We start from the raw sequence: 18,117 nt of genomic DNA, 5'->3' as shown, positions 1-18,117 counted from the left end.
GAGGGGAAAGATGGTCTCCAGTCTCTGATTTCCCACCATGAAGGCTGCAGAGCTCTATCTGAACCTGGACCTAGTCAAGGAAGCCATCGATGCTTTCATTGAGGGTGAGGAGTGGAACAAGGCCAAGCGTGTAGCCAAGGAGTTAGATCCCCGGTAAGCTCACTCCCCCTTCTCTGTGGTAAATTATCTTACTTCCTTTTGTTAAAACTGAGAAAGTTCTCATGGGAAGGGTGTGACCATGAGACCATCCCAGGACCATGAAGTGTGAGATCTCTGCACATCTTCACAGGTATGAAGACTATGTGGACCAGCATTATAAAGATTTCCTGAAGAACCAGGGCAAAGTGGACTCGGTGAGACTTGTAGAGGGAGCAGGAGGCAGAACACACAGAGACTCAAGAGATTCTCTCCCTGTTCTCCCCTTCACGTCATCTCTCTCCTAACTCTGTCTTTTCCATTGATCCACAGCTGGTGGGTGTGGATGTGGTGGCTGCTTTGGACCTGTATGTGGAGCAGGGCCAGTGGGACAAGTGCATTGAAACAGCTACCAAGCAGGTACTGCTGTCTTCCTCCTGTTCCCAGCTCTCCTGTGCATGTTCAGATGCCTAATCAGCATCAGAGAGCTTAGTCTTCCACACTGTGAATTCGGGGTCAGAGGCCCAATTGGGTCTGACTTGCATATACCTTTTGCCTCCCAAACAAATCCACTGTCTCAAGTCACCACCACCCCTTCCAGCCTGGTCTTACTGATCCTGACTTCCTCTATGCTTTTCCTCCACCCCTGGAACAGAACTACAAGATTCTGCACAAGTATGTGGCTTTATATGCAACTCACCTGATCCGAGAGGGTGGCTATGCCCAGGCACTGGCCCTGTATGTGCAACACGGAGCCCCTGCTAACCCACAGGTACCAGCTTGCTCCTTAGGATGAATGTTTCCTCAAGGAAATTTTCCTTCTCCTGGAGAACCACCGTCCCCTCAGGAACTGTCTTTGTTAAGGATCCTTTGATCAGTGTCATGCTCAGAGACCCCACCCAGTCTCTTCCAAAATGTACAACCTCTCTGGAGGATTTACCCACCATAGGAACACCAACCTTCCAAGCTCTTAGCCCACACACAGGGAACAGTCTCTCAGAAGTGAATCCTGCACACACCTCTAGGGCCTTGGCCTTCCCCAGTATGAATGCTGCTGCATTCCTATCTGAGCATCGCAGCTCCCTGGAGTATTAGCCCATTCACACTGACTGCATTCGCAGTCACGCATTTGCCCCCAGTCACAGAGCACCAGTTAGTGAGAAACAGTTATATACTTACTCTTCTTCATTCTCTTCCCTAAAAAATAATCAGCACTTTCTCCATCGCTGTCCCGAGCTCCTCCACACACATTTATAGCCCGTTTTCCTCTCTTTGGCCCCAACTTCCACTGACTATTCCTCTAGTTGTCCACTTCTCACTCAGCTCTTCTTACCCCTCTACCTTCAGAACTTCAACATCTACAAAAGGATCTTCACTGACATGGTGAGCTCACCCGGGACCAACAGTGCTGAGGCCTACCACAGCTGGGCTGACCTCCGGGATGTCCTCTTCAACCTGGTGAGGAAGTCGGGTCGAGAACAGTGGCAAGGCTACTCTGCCTGTCCCTGTCCTTGTCTCTTCATTCATGCACATAAATCTTTACCCTCTGATGTACCTTTTTCTGTCCAGGTGGCTATCAATTGACTACTCTATGACCCTGGTACTCCTCTGACCCCTGACCCAGGCTATGCTCTCTGCCCACTCTAGTGTGAAAACCTGGTGAAGTCCAGTGAGGCAAACTCTCCAGCCCATGAGGAGTTTGAGACAATGCTGCTGATTGCTCATTACTATGCCACTCGCTCTGCGGCCCAGAGTGTCAAACAGCTGGTGAGATGGAGGGTAGAGGAGCACTCAGTCTATGGACACATCTTCAAATGTATGAAGTTGAATGAATTCAAGTTCTGGATTCTCAAGCTTGGTCCACTTCTCTCCTAGCTTCTCTTCTGTTAAATCTTTAACCCTTGCTGAGATGGTTTTCTCCCTGCCTCCTTTGACCTTAGGGCTCTGTGCCCACACAGCTCCAGCCTATTATGCGTAAACATTCAAATCCCATGATTTCTGTACTGACCTCTTATACACATACCTTTGCCTTATTCATGATAGTACATTGTATCATAATTTCATGGACTTAGATGATAGAATTCTAGAAGTGGAAGGAAATTTAGAAATACTCTATGCCCGGTTCTCTGCAGATGAAAATAACTAAGACCCAGAATGGCTTGAGATGCAGAGCAGTTTAACATTGATGTTGGTTCTCTGGTTCTGTGGCCACCTCAGGCATAGGTTCATCAGTCTGGTAGCTCAGTCACTGAAGTGCCAGGATCACAATGCTTTGACTTTAATCCACAGGAAACTGTGGCTGCCAAGCTTTCTGTTTCACTTTTACGTCACACCCAGCTACTTCCTGCAGACAAAGCCTTCTATGAAGCAGGCATTGCTGCCAAGGTAAGCTAGGACGAGGAAGGGTGGGGTTGAGGAGATAAGGAAATTGAAAGTTGGAAGGTGGACTATTCCATTTGCTCAGGTAGCGCAAAGCTGAGTGTGGGGCTGATGTTATAGAACATATCGGTTTCCCGTGTCTTCCTGGATTCTTTCCCCTGCATCCGGAGAAGCAGCATCCAGGCCCAGCTGCTCACTCCCACTTGCTACTTTTCTCTGTTGCAGGCAATTGGCTGGGAGAACATGGCATTCATCTTCCTCAACCGCTTTTTGGACCTGTCGGATGTGAGAAGGGAGGTTGTGCCCCGGGGTTGGGAGGTTTTGCCTGTTACAAGCTATGCCTATTTCATGGCTGCTCACTCTGCCACAGGCAATCGAGGAAGGGACTCTGGATGCCCTTGACCACTCTGACTTTCAAGATACAGACATTCCCTTTGAAGTGCCACTCCCAGCCAAGCAGCACATACCCGTAAGGACACAGGATTGGAGAATGGGAGGCTTGCCAGTATGAGTGCATTGAGAAGGGAGGATGTTTAGGGATGGTGCTTCCAACACTTTGTACTGGCCATCAATCAATCACATCTTTGGAACTGCCTCAGTCCTCACTATTTCTTCAGTGAAAGTAGAAGCAGAGGAAAAAGCTAAGGGTGTGACTGTGAACCTCAATTCAAGGAAGACCATTTATGGGTGAAAGGATGGTGGCTTAGCAAACCGCCCCCCCAACTTGCCATCCCATGTGCCCTGCCCTGCGTGAAGCTGTGCTCTGTGTCCTTCCCAGGAGGCTCAGAGAGAAGAGGTGCGAGACTGGGTGCTTACAGTCTCAATGGACCAGCGGCTAGAGCAGGTTCTACCTCGGGATGAGCGTGGTGCCTACGAGGCTTCCCTGGTGGCGGCAAGCACTGGAGTTCGGGCACTGCCCTGCCTCATTACAGGTACAGAACCCTACAGCACCCTGTATTCTGTGGTGGGTAGAAAGGAGGGGAAGTGAGCAGGAGCAATCAACTATTTTACTGTGATTCAGTAAAGGATGCAGAAGACAAGAACATCCTTACCCCTAAATTACCATTTTCCTCCTCAAGCCCCAGTTCCTCTTTTTTTCTTCCCCTATAGGATACCCCATTCTGAGGAACAAAATTGAATTTAAGCGGCCAGGGAAGGCAGCTAACAAGGACAACTGGAATAAGTTCCTGATGGCTATCAAGGTTAGAGTGGGAGACTTGAAGGATGGGGCAGGAAGAGCAGCACTGAAGAAAAACAAAACTACTAGGAGGCTGGGTGGGACTGTCAAGAAGGCAGGTGCAGGCCCTGAACCCTGCTGCCTATACTGATGGAGCTGATTTTCTTCATAGCAGTAATGTTTTTCTCAGCACTGACAAGTTCCTCTGATGTTCTTTCTGTTTGCTTACAGACCTCCCACAGCCCAGTGTGCCAGGATGTGCTGAAATTCATCAGTCAGTGGTGTGGAGGGCTACCCAGCACCAGCTTTTCCTTTCAGTAACTGGTAGAGCTCAGGAAAGAAAATTTCTTTGCTTCATTAAACTCTTGTAACTAACAGAGACCACTGTATTTTTTATTTATTAAGGTCACTTTTAACACCAGCCCAGTGCTTTTTTTTACCCCCAAATCAGAATCAAGTAGTTCTTTTATTACAGTATTTATTTTTTTATTTTGTTAATCCTCACCTGAGGATATTTTTTCCATTGATTTTTTAGAGAGTGGAAGGGAGGGAGGGGGAGAGAGAAAGAGGAGAGAGAGAGAAACATCAGTGTGAGAGAGACAGATCCACTGGTTGCCTCCTGCACGTGCCCTGACGGGGCTAGGGATCCAACCTGCAACCCAGGCAGGTGCCCGTGACTGGGAATCGAACCGGAGACTCTTTGGTGCATGGGCTCTAACCACTGAGCAACACCGGCAGGGCATATACAGTATTTCTATCTTCCCAGGGGTAGGTGGAAAGCCCTGTGGATCGAGCCTCTGGATCAGCACCTGCTTGGCAGAAGGCAGAGCCTGGGTCAGAGGGCAAGCAGCATAGCAAGGGATAAGACCCACTTCTAAGAGCAATTCCCTGCCCCTAGCCTTTCCCAGGCCACAATCCTCACAGCCCATTACCTGTCCTAAGCCCAACTTTTCTGTGATGCCTGGATTTCTTGGTTTTGACCCAGCAGCTGCTCATTATCCTGCCTTTTGCATTTAGGATGATCAAGCTCCGTCAGTTCCTCCAGCTGCAGAAGAGGGTGGAGTTAGTACTCTGGCCCTGAATTGTAGTTCAGCATCTTTTCAACACAGCCAATCCGTACTGGGTGAACCCTTCCTGTTCATCTTCCTTACCTGCCCCTGTAGCCCTTCCTTCCTGCAGGGCCCCACCCCACGGAGCGTGAGTGCTGCCACACAGCAGTAACCAGACAGAGCAGCCTCTGCTGCAGACATGAGCATAGAAGGAATCCAGAGAGCCAAGGCTGTATCCTAAAAGGTGAAGAGGAAGGATGGGGGGGACTAGGAGGGAGCAGGGCAGGAGTGGCAAGTTGGGGTGATTTAAGGGGCAGACCAAGGCTTTGGGGACTGCAAAAAAGCTGAGAACACACTCACATAGATTCTTGTGGGGTCAAAGGGGCAGTCAGCGTGTCCAGGCCCCTGATCCAGCGGTAGCAAAGGATCCAGCAGTCCTGGATGGCAGTCAGCAATAAGCCGGCGGCCACCATTGGCCACAGTGAGTGACACGGCAAGGAGGAGGCCCAGGGAGCAGGCAGTGGACAAGAGCAGGTTCACCAGAGCTACTGCCAGCAGGGCCCAGTGCTAGCAGGGTCAGAAGATCAGGTGAGCAGCCTGGGGTAACTGACTCTCCCACTGACTAGACACCTGGGTTTCTCTATTTGGGTCTTCTCCCCACTTAAAGATGAAGCTGCGTCACCCCGCATTTCCCTGACTCAACCCCCCTCATTAAAGCTCCAGAAAACACCCCTCACCAGTTGTGGGCGAAGAGGATTCCTGGACGCCACGAGGGCCACAAGTCCCAAGGAAACACTCTGGAAGACACAAAGCCCGCGTGAGGCCCAGATTGCTCTCGCACGCCCGCCTGCCCACAACCTGGCCCGCCCGCCCGCCGCACTCACCAACAACCCGGAGCCCACGGAGATGACATTGGCAGTGGTGTACTCGGGGGTGACGGCACCGCGGGGATTAGCTACGTGCCGCAGCACGGTCCCGTGCAGCACGGCCCCCAGCAGCAAGTTCACGTGGCCCACCAGGATCAGCGCGAGGCCCACGCGCATAAGCCGCCGAGGGCCCCGGACAGCGTCTGCGGAGCACGGGGGGAGGGGCAAGCCTGAGCCCGGAGAGGAACTGGGAAGCCTGCGCGGCCGCCCCAAGCTAACCAGAGGTCGTCGGACCGGTTGAGGGTGGGTGCAGGAAAACGAGACCACAGGGGTCCCAATTACCGAATCTGCAGAAGCGGCAGCACCTCATCGCCTCTCCGCGCCCGCCGCGGGGCAGCTCTACCTGGCCGCGGCCCCTCCTCGCTCGCAGCCCAGTTCCGCCCCATCACCACTACCTGAAGGCCCAACCTCCGCGCCCCGGGCGGGGCTCCGAGCCCTGCTCCCCCTAGCGGGGAAGGCGCAAACACACAGGACGCTTTTAGCAAAAAGTAGACTTTTATTACAGCAGCAACTGAGGCGAATTGAATGGCCCCCCTGGGCCACCACTGCAGCACCACCCTTCTCTCCCGCCCCCTCCGCCCCAGCGGGATTGTAGATTTCAGCTCCCCCAGCGCCCATGGGCCTCCTTTCCACACAGGCTGGGCAGGAGCCGGCAGATCAGCGACTAGCCCCCAACTAGAAGGCGGCTGCTGAGAAGGCCCAGGCCCACGTCTGTGCAAAACAAGTAAACAAAGTGCAGAGGGGAGGAAGAGAAGGGAAGGGGTAGGGTGATGCTCAGAACCAGGGAGCCCCAAAGCCCTCCTAAGTCATAAAGGAGAGAAGGAGCTTCACAGGGTAATACTGACTGGGGGGAAGGGGCAGGAAGGCTGCAGCACGTCTAGTGACAGCCACAGCTCAGATAAGGGGCCTGGCCCAAGTAAGCTCTAAGAGGAGACGGTGACAGCAGCTGGGTTGAGGGTGCTGTTCCTGGCAAAATTGAACTTGTTCAGGGTCTCCTCTAGCAGAGAAGTCAGCCGGCTCTGGTCAGCCTGAGGGAGAAAGCTGAGTGAGACCGGCTGAGAGAAGAACCGAGGTAGCCCCGCAGCTGAAGGCAGAAACCTTACCTCACTAATGAAGCCCAGCTGCACCAGCTCAGCTGCCAACTCAGGGATGTTCTCATCTGACAGAGAAACAGGAGAGCGTGAGTACAGGGTGGAAGTGAGGGGCATGGAGCCCTTCTAATAGCCCCAGTCAGGTTACCCTGGCTGGAAAGAATGATATAAGCAAAATTGTCAGATCCACCCTTAAATTTTAGGGGCTAATGTATTCATTTTACGTTGAGTCAGTATGTTAATGCCCTGTCACCTTCCCCACCCCTGAATATGTCCCTCACAGATAAGGCTCATAGACTCTCCATCCTTGGAGGGAAAGGAGATACTCACTTGGCATCAGGTCACAGCTCAGGTGCCGGTTCAATTTGTCCTCCAGCTTCAGCAGAAGTGTCAGCTGGAGGACAGGTCAGAAAATGAGGCTCCTCTTCCCCACCCTCTAGCCACCCAACCCTATGCAGCCCTGGCCCTGAGCCTTACATGATGTTTGACTCCCTCCTCCACTGACTCAATGTTGCATTGCATGAGTACCACCTAGGGAAAGGGGACAGAGGGTTACTAGAGTAGGGACCAGTGAGTGACTTGGTTGCCTTATTTGAGATGTCCTCTTGCCCCTTCCACAGGACCATACCAACATCCACACCCACATAGCCCCACCTTTCGGGTCTCCACCTCAGCTGGTTCAGGTGTAGGAGTCTTGACAGAGGGGGGCACCACAGGTGATGTCACCTCCTCCTGCTGTGGCTGCTGGGGCCGAGGTAGCCCAAAGGCTGTCAGGGGATAGATCCCATTCCTAAAGGGAAATTAGCCAAGTCTTGTGGGCTCTGTGAATGCCGTAGGACCCCCACCCCTGCTTCCTCAAAAAAGCGTTCTCACTCTTTTCTCACCTGACATCTTCAAGGAATTTATCCAATTCCAGAGCTGGTGACTGAGAATACCTGGAGAAGAAAAGAGAGAGATGGAAGGAAGGAAACAAACAACAGATTCAACCATTCCCAGAGAATGGACAACTGACAGATTCCTCAGGATGGTAGTGACCAATCTGTCCCTTTCAGACCTTCTCAGTTAGTTACTCACAAAGTCTGAACTGGTTCTCTTCCTGGTCCTGCAGGGATTTCAGCCAGTACAGCACTGGTATCCATGTTTTTGGTGATCTCTTCCAATGCATTCTCTGGGATCATGTCTGGAGAGCATGACAGAATGAGAAGTTATGCAGGGATAGTCAGAGTAATGTCAAAGAAGGCACAGAGGTCCTGGGGGGTTAAGTATCCCTTTAGAAGTAGGAGAAAGACAGCATGCCGGTGATAGTTACAAGGTTCCAGAGAGAAAGAAAATTCCTAGGAGGGCCAACAGGACTCACGTTGGTGTCCCACAATGCAATGGGCAGCAAGGAGTTTGAGGGAGGGCACTTCAAACAGTGCTGGGTGGAATAGAAGTTCTCTGGCTGTTGGTCTGCGAGCAGGTTCAGACTGCAGGCACTTTTGAATGAACTCCTGGAAAAGGGAACAAGGAAGTGGAACAGGCATTTGGCACCCCATTGTGTTCATCTTTATCTCTCATTATATTTAGAACAGGGCTTTGTACATACTAGGTGCTCAACATTAATGGAACAAATTGCTAAATGTTTTTGAAAGGGCTTTGAAAACTGTAAGATATTATATAAAAGGTATCGTTCACTGCCCTTCCGGTTTTTGTTTTTTTGAATCCTCACCCAACAATATTTTTTCCATTGCTTTCAGAGAGAGTGGAAAAGAGGGAAGGGGAAGGGAGAGGGAGAGAGACAGGAAGGGAGAGAAAGAGAGAGAGAAAGAGAAACATCAATGTGAGAGACACATCAATTGGTTGCTTCCCGCATGTGCACCGACCAGGGCCAGGGATAAAGCCTCCAACCAAGGTACATGCCCTTGACCGGTAATTGAACCAGAGACCCTTTAGTCCATGGGCCCACACTCTTACCACTGAGCCAAACTGGCTAGGACCCTTCTGGTTTTAATAATTATTTTTCTGCTTTCTTTTTACTGTTCAAACTTATTTTTTCCCTTATTTTCTATCTCTGCTTGATTAGCCCACTCACTGCCTACCTTTCTCCAACCCTCGCCAAATTTGTCTTCTCTCTTCCCAGACATATTCCTTGTGGTCAATAATATTCACCATCCTTTTATTTCCTGAGCCTAGTACCACAATGTCCTTTGTCCACTACAATCATTTACTAAATGCACTGGATTTCCTGATGCTTCTTCTAAATCACCCATTTTCCACCTCCATGATAAGTAACCTTTCTTCCTTTCGATCTTGAATGCCCACAATATCATATACCTAATCTTTCCCTTGAACATCTCACCTTAACACTGAACTGGAATCATTCCACACTAGCCTCAAGACTTCCCACTAGTCTTCTTTCACGCTTAATCTAATGAGTTACAAACTATCCTTATTTGGACACTCCTGTCCTAACTCCCCTAAATGCAGTTTATAACTGACTCATAACCCTTATATCCTTTAAATACTAGCTCATTATTTAAGGTCACCTTCCCTAACTAAAACTAAAGTTTACATGGGTCCACTTACATGTAGATTTGTTTCAATAAATACCTGTACTGTTTTCAATCCATGGTTGGGGAGGGCTGACAGTATGCATTGATCTATGCCATTTAACAGGGGACTTGAGCATCCCCAAAGTTTGGTATCCGCAGGGGGTCCTGAACCAATCCCCTGCAGATACTGAGGGACAACTTAAGCTTTAGGGGAGTCAAAAGTTATATGCGGCTTTTTGACTGCGCAGGGGGTTGGGATCCCAGCCCCTGCACTGTTCAAGGGTCAACTGTGTGTGTGTGTGTGTCCCCAAATGACTGACTTGATTAACTCAAACTGATTTATTTACAAATATCAAGAGAGATGTCTAAGAGTGTATACCAATTACCTAAGGTAACCATCAAATTAGTTTTCTTCCATGCAGAAACACCTAAATTAACACATAACCTTTAACCCCAATATTACCCACTTAGACCCTGAACCTGTGTGCATATACAAAACACATGGTAGGCACCACGTAAGGAAATGTTCACTGCTTTTCCTTGCTCTTTCTGCTTATGTTCTCTTGCTCTTAGAACAGAGCAGCACATTCCCAGTAGACAGAATGGAAGAAAAATGTAAGACATTTCAATGTCTGTTAAGGAGGGAGTGATCCCAAAGATTCTTACCCTCTGTAACGGGTCTTCTAGAAGCTGGATGGCACTGCTGATGGCTTCCTGTGGCACATATGAGGATTCTCCATTGCCCTGAATCTCCAGCACTGCCATCTGCAGTGAGGGGGAATAAAAAGGGAAGCAGAGATCTAAGAACCTCAGTGTTCCCAGTCGCTCCCTCAAGACCAGTACTCATCCCCCCTCCAATCTTCTAATTTGACCCCTTTCCATCACCGCCACCCCTCCTCGATGTGGTTTCCTCACCTCTAGTGCACACATGCCAAAGGAGTAGATGTCCACTGCCGTTGTCACATTAGTGACTTCTAAGGAAAACAGAAGGCTTTGGTGAATCAGAGGATGTGAGCAGGGCGTGGTAGAAATGCCTTTAAAAAACTTTTTGTATGCCAGTAGAGAAGGACTAGTAGTTTCAGTTATGTTACTTCTGTGGAAACCTGGGGAAGAGTGCAGAAAAACTGGGATGCCTCACCTCCATACTCTGGTGCAAAGAAGTGTAGATTCTTCTGCTCTTCTCGACAAGTCTTCACATGATTGTTGATAGTGTCAGGAGCCACTGGGAGTAGGGGAGATACCCACAATCTGACCACCATCAACAAAGCAGGTGCACTCCAGAGAGGCCCCCAAAAGCCAAATTCTCTCCTGAAGTCTCTAACCCTCAAAAGGCACAAACCCTTTCCCATCAACTACAGACTAAACATGAGCACCACCTACCTCCCCTTTCTCAGGTCTACCACTTCTCATCAAAGGTCCCTAATTCAGTTGCAACAAAGGCTCCACACTAAACTAACAGGTATGCAGGGGCTTTGGGCTAGTCAAGGAGAAATACAGGCTAAGGAAAAACTTTCACTTGTGACCTGTTCACCTTCCCCATAGCCCAGGTCCACCTAATCCCTGATCACAGGAAAATGTTTGATGTAGTTCTTTCATCCACCCTGCAAACAGCATAAAATAACAGGCAGCCCTGCCTAATCTAAGACAATTTGAGACCTCAGACACTTGGGTAAAGGATGAGGAGGGTACACCCAGGGAGACAGCCTCCTCCTTACCCAGCCCTGCTGACTGCATTCAGGATTAGCTCAAAATGGAAGCAATGCCCTGAGTCACTTTCACTTGTAATCACCAAAAATTTTAGACCCCTGCTCTATCCCTAATCCCTCAACATTACCTGCCAAAGGGCTGAACGAGGAACCAGGGCCAGGCCCAATTTGGACTCACTCAAATCATCAACAATGACTACAAGTCACAGAGTCTGGGAGCACAGTATGGTTTAGGGAACCAGCCTGATGACGACAGGGAATAAGACTCTAGAATATAAGTGGCCGGCCAGGCAAATCCACAGGAAACAAGCAGGTTATGGAGGGGCAAGCAGGTGGACGGCTGGTAGGGCAGAAGCCAAGCAGGCATGATTAGGCAGGGGGGTAGGGGAACAGGGATTGCTCCCACGACTGCATGCACTGGGCAGCCGCAAAGGGGAGCAGAAGGAGCACAAACAGAGCCCCATGTGGGGCAGAGGGAGCTCTCACCATTAGCAAAAATCCTATGAAAGACTGTTGGGAACAAAGCAGCCCGTAAGCGGGAGGGAGGAAAACAGAGAAAAGTTGTGAGCGATGGAGCAGCCAAGCCCCAGACAAATGGCCACACAAACACCACACAGACACGGCACACAGGGATGTTAGACACTGCACACAACACAGCAAATGAAAGCACTCACAGCAGGCACAGCCTGGAAACTCCTTTGGTAGGGTCCGGCCCAAGAGGCTCAAGTTAAACCTTACACCCATCTCTTGCCTTTTCCAACCTCCTATCAAGATCTCTGTTATTCTCTGTATTTACCCACTTCCCTCCAAAAAGGTGCACAATTAGACCCTATACCCTTTCCACTAACTGACTGGCCTTTCTCTATGAATTATCCTAGAAAGGTCCTTTCTCTTATCACCAGCCCACACCTCATAATTTTGCTGTTCTCCCCATTCCTTTCATCTTACCCCCATGGTTCCCAAAATCCCGAGGCTCCCCTGCCCAGAACCTCTCCCTCCCCTCACCAGAGCCAATCTTGATGAGTCCGTTGTGCTGGATGAAGATGGTGTCACAGGTCAGGTTCCCATGGATGATGGGAGGGTCACAGGAGTGCAGGTAGCTGTGGGGGCACTGGGCTGTTAGAGGGGCCACTGGGAAATTAAGGGCAAGGGGAACCCAAGGGTTAAGAGGAGCAAGGGCCTGGTGGTCTCCTGCTGGTCACCACAAAGATAATCTCCACACTCTGAATCTCCACTATGCCTGATGAGTTAAATAGCTGGATAAGCACTGGGAGACAGAGTTGGGAGACAGTATCGTGTTTAGGGCATTAGGATGGACCCTTTAAAAGACCAATGGGGGTCTAGTTTTGACAGGATATGACTCAAAGAAAGTGGGGTGAGGCAGAAAGAACAGCAGAATAGTGCTCTGAAATCTGTTTGGAGGAACTAAATCAGGAGACATGGGAAAGACACTAACCAGATCCTACTTACCTTAGGGCAGAGAGGATTTGTGTGCACCAGCGCTTCCAAGCCTGGAAAAGAGTGGGCAAGGGGCAACAATAGTCCCCTCTTAACCCTCTTCACAGTTCCCTCCATCCCCTCCTGATCAATTTTATAATTAACATAATCTTTTTTAAACCCCAAACCAGCTTAAGACTTTGCTCTCCCTCCATACCTTTTCATTCATAGTCTTATGGTTCTTTTTGGTCTTCTTCAAAAATTGCTTAAGACTGCCAGATGACATATATTCTGTGATAAAAATGACCTGGAGAGGCAAAGCACAAAAATAAGGCCTTAGCAGAAAGATCCCCTGCCTAGTGACATATACACCACATGTATTTTAAATTTGGAAGCTTGGTTTTGTTTTTTAAGTTTCTCTCCTTTTGTTGTTAGTACCACTTCCTTATGTGCCCCGACCAGGAATCGAACCAGTGACCCTTCAGTGCAGGAAACAAGGCTCAACCAACTGAGCCACACCCGAAAGGGCCAATTCCTAGATTTAACAGGACAATGGAAACTACTGAGCTATGTATGGGAAGGAGAAAACAGAAGTTCACTCACTTCTGCCCTGTCTGTAACCAGACAAAAGGTATAGGCAGTAGTCAAAGCCCTACTCTCATCACCACACCAGTTGATTCCAGTTCTGTTTCAAAACTATCTTGTTTTTTTAATATCTGGATGTAAAGGAAAAATAAATGTAGCTAGTCTCTTTGCAGTAAGCGCAGGAAAAAGTTCTTACCCTGGCCTTGTTCTCTTTAATGTCAGCCCAATACTTGTGAAACTTAACAATGTTGAGATGTTCCAACTGAATCAGATTATCAAACACAGCACGGACCTTTTCCTGGAAGCAGGGGAGACAGTGGGATTACAGGGTTAGAACTCATTATAATCCTGAAAAATCATTCCCTATCCCTCCCCAGAAATGATCTAGCCCCAATATACTCTCCTTAGTCAGCTTCCCAACACCAATTCCTCTTTAACAACCAGCAATCCAACACCCCACAGGTGATATCATTTCACCATTACCTACCTCCTGTAGCTTGTAGTTCTTGCGCTCAGAAAACTGTACCTCATTCCACACAACCTCTACACCCTCTTCTGTATCCATGGCCAGGTATGCACTGTCAATACCTGGTACATTCCGCTGATTCACCTAAGAAAAAATTCAAATAAAAGATAATTAAAGTTACCTCATGAACCCTCAATTTTAATACTACCTATGATCATCTTCTCCTAGGCTCTGACCTACTGAAGTTTGGTCTGCACCTTTAAGAATTTGCCCCTCTACTTCTCACCTCTTAGAATTCACTCTACCAAAAGTGACACTACCATCACTTTACCTCTTCTCGCCTCTTCTGCCAGCGCCCACAGGGTGACTCTTCCAAAATTTCAGACTCATCTTCACTTTCTTCTTCTTCCTCTGGGGAAGCAGCTGAAGTCGTGGAAGTCACAGGAGGTGACACTGACGTCAGGCCAGGAGCTGAGGATGAAGATTCTACCTTTGGGTCTGAGCCACCGCTGAGTATTGTCTGGGACTCCCCGTCCGACATGCTGGAACAAACACTCAGGCCTGCATTGGTTGGGGCAAGGACGGAGGAAGAAGGCAGAAGGGTCAAGATACATCTACAAAGATTTAATCCTAAAAATCTCTTCTGAGATTAAAAAGAAAATAAAACATACCTTCTTTGTTTCCTTAAAATTCAAAAGCAGAAACAGTCCTGTCTGAACACTGAAACATTAACTATTCTCCTAATCTAGAGAAAAGTACTCTTCTAATCTAGAGAAGAGAAGCTATTTTGGTTGAAGATGACCCACCCAAGGGTGGCAAACACAAGATTTATGGCAGTATAACCCATCCTTAGTAAAGTCCAAGTGAACAGCAAAACCAGGTGCCTCATTCCTTCTTGGCAAATATACACCCAATAGCCTTCCCTTTGAATCCTCATCTACCCCTATTTGCACTGTGCTCAAGAACTAAGCTACCTGGGAACTCACTGTTCAGGTGACTCCAGATCCCAAAATGTACCATTAATCTAGCCCAAAGGCTGGACCTGTAGCACTCTCAGTCAGTTTATCCCCATGAGCCCTCAGCTGATTTACTCCATTAGAACTAACCTTTGCATTCACTATCTATCCCTCCTACACACAGAAGGAGCCTGCCAGACCATGATGAAGCCACCCTTGGGCCTGGTGACAGGCAGTGGTTAATGACTTCGTTCCTGATGACCTCACCTTCCCTGTGATGTGAGTGTGGCAAGTGGGTATGGTTAGCAACATTTTTTTCTCATTCATTCATTCAACAAATGTTTATTAAGCACGTATTATGGGCCAAGCACTGAGGTAGGTGCTTGAGATACAATAGTGAATAAAATGAAGAAATGTTCATACTCATAGAGTAAGAACAAACTTAAGGCAGATCTCAGCCTTCCATGGCTCAAAGGCACCATACCCTGGGTAGTCCTTTCAAGTACAAATAGTATAGGAACAAGTACTAAAGTATTATACAGTATAACATTTTTTTCAAGGGCATGGCTACCTGGAAAAAAAAATTCTCAAAAGCTAAAAGTCACTAACTTGTCCAGAGAGTCACAGGACAACCATAGACTGTTATTCCATTTCTCCAAGAACAAGGGTTCTGAAGGAGTTGGCTTCTGTGTGTGCTGGATTCAAGGGAGTGCTCTACAGTGTGAAAATGATATCCTGGAAAGTAGAGTTGTTCCTCTAAGTCAGTTCAGAATACAGATCTCTGATCAACACCAATATTTTGAAAAACATTCATTTCTTTTTAGAACTCAAGGATGCCCCCTTCTGCCCATCTCTGCTCCCAACCTACACTACTTTTAACTCAAGTTGAGATTTTTATTAGATAACATTCTAGTAAAGCACTACAAAGAAAATCTGGCAAGACAGTCTTTCTCTATGTTTTTTCTAGGTTCTTGACTATCATAAATTTTGTTCAACCAGCCAGGAAAGCTACAATCTGCATGTGTTAGTAATCCACCAGAAAATGAGTTAATTTTCCTCCTTCTTACCCTGAAAAGTTGCTAAGAAAAGTGATAAAGTTCATATGAATTACTTTCTAGAGCTGCTATAATATAGAATGTATTCTGAATCCAAACAGCTAAGTAAAATTTCCAGCTAGATTAAAATAGGAAATACTAGTGTAATTCTAATACTAGAAGCCTGTAGCCAATGGACTCTAAAGAAACCTCTAGACCCAGGACGCAGACAGTCCACAGTAGGGCACCACAAAAAAAGCCAAACTTTCATCAGTCATAGGGATGCCCTTGGGATGTGCTTGTCCTCTATCTCCCCAATCTTTCCTCAGTAGGCAAAATAAAGGCAATGCCCAAGATCTCCCAGCATTCCCCCTATTGATGAAAAATTCTTTGCAACACTGGGAGTTTGGTCCAGGGTCGTTATAGTTTTAAACAGACTACATACGTAAAAGGTCATTTACGCCCCTAAAGGGAATCTTCTCGCCGCCTCCAGCCACCCCGAGACGCACAGTGTGTTTATTTCTGAGCAATGTAGGTAAATCATCCTGCAAAGTTTTTCTCCGAGACTTGCATTTCTTGGACTGCAAGCCCCTCTGCAATGCAACTCCTCGGTAACAGCTCTGCAGGCCACAGGCCTCTTGGCTGCGCTCACCCAGATCAGACCAAAGAGGGCCTCTGAGACCTACTGGGCTCTGCGGTCAGATACACAGCAAGCTCAGGGAAGGAATTTCACTCCAACAGGTCGCCCTGCCAGGTATCTGCAAGTGAACGCCGGCCCCGCACGCAGGCCGGGGGAGCGAGCGGCCGCCACCTCATCACTGGAGGGCCCCGCGGCGCCACCGGAGGCACAGGCCACGCCCCCGCGCTGTCGGCGCGTCGACCCCAAGAGCAGGCGCAGCCGAGACGCTGCGCTTCCGCAGGCCGCCGGGCCTGCGACCGCCGCCCCCGCCCCCGCCCCCGCGGCCAGCCCCGCCTCTCGCCAGCCCGAGTTGGACAGGAACGCCGGGACCTCGCGCCCAGCGCCGGCAGAATTCTGGACCGCCGTCGCTGCCACTCGGGGGAGCTGGCGGAGGGCCCAGCAGTGACGGCCCAGGCTCAGCCCGTTGGCTCCGGCAGGCCGGGCCTGGGCCGCCGAGTAAGCAGGGCCGCCGAGTAAGCAGGGCCGCCTCCAGACACCCGCCTGCCGGGGTCCCACCGCCCCAGGCCGCGGAGGCCGATACTTCCATCCTCTAGCCGGACCCCTCCCTGCCCCTCATTCCCCTCGGCGCTCACCTCCCGATTCTGCTTCCCGCAGCCTGTGCTTCAGCTCCAACTCGGGTTCCGGGGCCGCAGATCTGAGAGACTCCCTCACAGCTGCGCTCCGCGGCGCAACCGAACTGTGGGCCCCGCCCTCTCCGCGTCCCGACCAACAGATGGGCGGTGCCGCATTGCCGTTGGGTTTCCATTGGACAAGGGGGCCGGAGTGGGCGGTGCCTCGGGGAGACTGTTGCTCGCTGCGGTCGCTTTCAACCTGGTCTCCTCCCCTTGAGCTTGTCCCGCGGAGACCTCTCCGAGGCTTCGATATTTTCGGTCTCAACTGGGACTCATCTCTCTGTCCACCCCTCGGTCCCTTCCAGGTGCCCCCGATGATTCCGCTGGGCGAGAGGAAGGCCTTCTTCTTCCTGAAGGCGCCATGACAGTTTTTGCCCGACTGAAAAACAAAAGGAGCCAAAGACGTAGCTTCAATCCTAGAGGAGCACCCACCCACTTTTATTATTTGGAGCGAGACTGCGCAGAGCACCAATTATTCAGAAAGCTTAAAAAAATTACTGAACACACTAACACTGAAAATTGTTGATGCTTCGTGATTGCATAGCGCTGATATTTGCCAAAACTTTGCAAGAGGTTTTTCACAGACATTATCTCATTTGATCGTCATAAGAAATTGAAATTATCATTCAATGAGTTGACAAATGCAAAAAACTGGATCAGAAGCATTAAGCTATTTACCGAAAATTGATAATAGCCAAATCTAAAATCCAAAACAGTAAGACTCATCAAATAAGACTTCCTTGAAAAGGTGTTTGGGAAGAATAGATTCTGGCTGAGCCCGTTAATCTGCGAAAACCGAACACGGAGCCTGAAGGATGGAAGTTCACGCAGCCATTAGACGTGTGTTACCGAGGGAGGAAAACCCCATCATCAGAACTTGGTAACGTCGTAATCACCAAATTTCGAAATTTCACTGCCCTTAAAGGGAATCTCTAATCCTATTTAACTGATTTAAAAAAAAAAAAGAAGTTATCTGGCAAAGCCTCTCATTTTCTCATCTCTTCAACTCAAAATACTTATTTTAAAAACCAATCTTTCATACTTCCTTGATTCTTTTACCTTTGAAAGAGAAGGCTCAGCCCTAGCTGGTTTGTCTCAGTGATTACAACACCGGCCCTCAGACTGAAAGGTCCCAGGTCTCCTGGCCGAGGCTAACGTCGTGTCTCTCACTCTCCCTCCTTCCCTTCCCCTCCCCCCTCCCTCCCTTCCCCTCCCCCCTCCCTCCCTTCCCTTGCCCCCTCCCTCCGTTTTAGAGAGAGTGGAGGGAGGGAGGGAAGAAGGGAGAGAGAGAGAAAGAGAGAGAGAGAGAGAGAAATCAATTGGTTGCCTCCCAC

General features: G+C 49.1%; 3 protein-coding genes across 5 annotated transcripts in view; 1 reads left to right on the top strand and 2 right to left on the bottom strand.

The window, feature by feature from the left end:
* Nucleotides 1-4,070, top strand: part of IFT172 (intraflagellar transport 172) — a 28,334-nt gene extending 24,264 nt beyond the window's left edge. Inside the window, exons 37-48 of one of the 2 annotated variants that reach the window (XM_081156067.1) lie at nucleotides 44-153; nucleotides 290-353; nucleotides 469-555; nucleotides 791-907; nucleotides 1,483-1,593; nucleotides 1,783-1,902; nucleotides 2,425-2,520; nucleotides 2,740-2,799; nucleotides 2,885-2,983; nucleotides 3,293-3,446; nucleotides 3,625-3,716; nucleotides 3,923-4,070. In XM_081156067.1, the coding sequence (XP_081012193.1) occupies nucleotides 44-153; nucleotides 290-353; nucleotides 469-555; nucleotides 791-907; nucleotides 1,483-1,593; nucleotides 1,783-1,902; nucleotides 2,425-2,520; nucleotides 2,740-2,799; nucleotides 2,885-2,983; nucleotides 3,293-3,446; nucleotides 3,625-3,716; nucleotides 3,923-4,012 (1,200 nt within the window). In that variant the 3' untranslated portion in view covers nucleotides 4,013-4,070. Of the gene's footprint in view, nucleotides 1-43; nucleotides 154-289; nucleotides 354-468; nucleotides 556-790; nucleotides 908-1,458; nucleotides 1,594-1,782; nucleotides 1,903-2,424; nucleotides 2,521-2,739; nucleotides 2,800-2,884; nucleotides 2,984-3,292; nucleotides 3,447-3,624; nucleotides 3,717-3,922 lie in introns of both variants that reach the window. The other variant, XR_014000127.1, reaches the window with a different exon arrangement.
* On the bottom strand, nucleotides 4,062-6,080 carry KRTCAP3 (keratinocyte associated protein 3). 2 transcript variants are annotated; one of them, XM_081156069.1, is made up of 7 exons: nucleotides 5,949-6,080; nucleotides 5,625-5,809; nucleotides 5,478-5,537; nucleotides 5,101-5,307; nucleotides 4,843-4,977; nucleotides 4,624-4,736; nucleotides 4,062-4,500 (listed from the first exon to the last, which is right to left on the bottom strand). In XM_081156069.1, exons 1-6 carry the CDS (start codon nucleotides 5,974-5,976, stop codon nucleotides 4,629-4,631), a joined length of 723 nt encoding a protein of 240 aa, XP_081012195.1. In that variant the 5' UTR covers nucleotides 5,977-6,080; the 3' UTR covers nucleotides 4,062-4,500; nucleotides 4,624-4,628. The 2 variants fall into 2 exon arrangements, with proteins under 2 accessions (XP_081012195.1, XP_081012196.1); XM_081156070.1 differs by lacking the exon at nucleotides 4,843-4,977 and having other exon boundaries at nucleotides 4,188-4,500; nucleotides 5,949-6,059.
* Nucleotides 6,081-6,146: 66 nt separating this feature from the next.
* Nucleotides 6,147-16,828, bottom strand: NRBP1 (nuclear receptor binding protein 1). Its single transcript, XM_081156068.1, has 18 exons — nucleotides 16,745-16,828; nucleotides 13,814-14,043; nucleotides 13,504-13,626; nucleotides 13,213-13,314; nucleotides 12,649-12,738; nucleotides 12,465-12,505; nucleotides 12,000-12,094; nucleotides 10,427-10,510; nucleotides 10,204-10,262; nucleotides 9,955-10,053; nucleotides 8,115-8,247; nucleotides 7,832-7,937; nucleotides 7,642-7,692; nucleotides 7,412-7,547; nucleotides 7,235-7,288; nucleotides 7,088-7,151; nucleotides 6,770-6,825; nucleotides 6,147-6,694 (listed from the first exon to the last, which is right to left on the bottom strand). Exons 2-18 carry the CDS (start codon nucleotides 14,021-14,023, stop codon nucleotides 6,590-6,592), a joined length of 1,608 nt encoding a protein of 535 aa, XP_081012194.1. The 5' UTR covers nucleotides 14,024-14,043; nucleotides 16,745-16,828; the 3' UTR covers nucleotides 6,147-6,589.
* Nucleotides 16,829-18,117: the final 1,289 nt, after the last annotated feature.

This window comes from Miniopterus schreibersii, assembly GCF_964146895.1.
Source record: "Miniopterus schreibersii genome assembly, chromosome: 13".
Classification (NCBI taxonomy): domain Eukaryota; kingdom Metazoa; phylum Chordata; class Mammalia; order Chiroptera; family Miniopteridae; genus Miniopterus; species Miniopterus schreibersii.
This window is presented reverse-complemented; position numbering and strand designations above follow the sequence as displayed.

Excerpts from the sequence above, each read along its gene's own strand:
- KRTCAP3 (XM_081156069.1), bottom strand. The coding sequence starts at position 5,976 with ATGAGGTGCTGCCGCTTCTGCAGATTCG. Across the intron at positions 5,810-5,948 it reads CTGCCGCTTCTGCAGATTCG|ACGCTGTCCGGGGCCCTCGG; the intron begins GTAATTGGGACC and ends CGTGCTCCGCAG. Across the intron at positions 4,737-4,842 it reads AGGAAGGGCTACAGGGGCAG|CTGGAGGAACTGACGGAGCT; the intron begins GTAAGGAAGATG and ends CCTCTTCTGCAG.
- NRBP1 (XM_081156068.1), bottom strand. The coding sequence starts at position 14,023 with ATGTCGGACGGGGAGTCCCAGACAATACTCAGCGGTGGCTCAGACCCA. Across the intron at positions 13,315-13,503 it reads AGAACTACAAGCTACAGGAG|GAAAAGGTCCGTGCTGTGTT; the intron begins GTAGGTAATGGT and ends CCCTGCTTCCAG. Across the intron at positions 7,548-7,641 it reads AAATTCCTTGAAGATGTCAG|GAATGGGATCTATCCCCTGA; the intron begins GTGAGAAAAGAG and ends ATTTCCCTTTAG.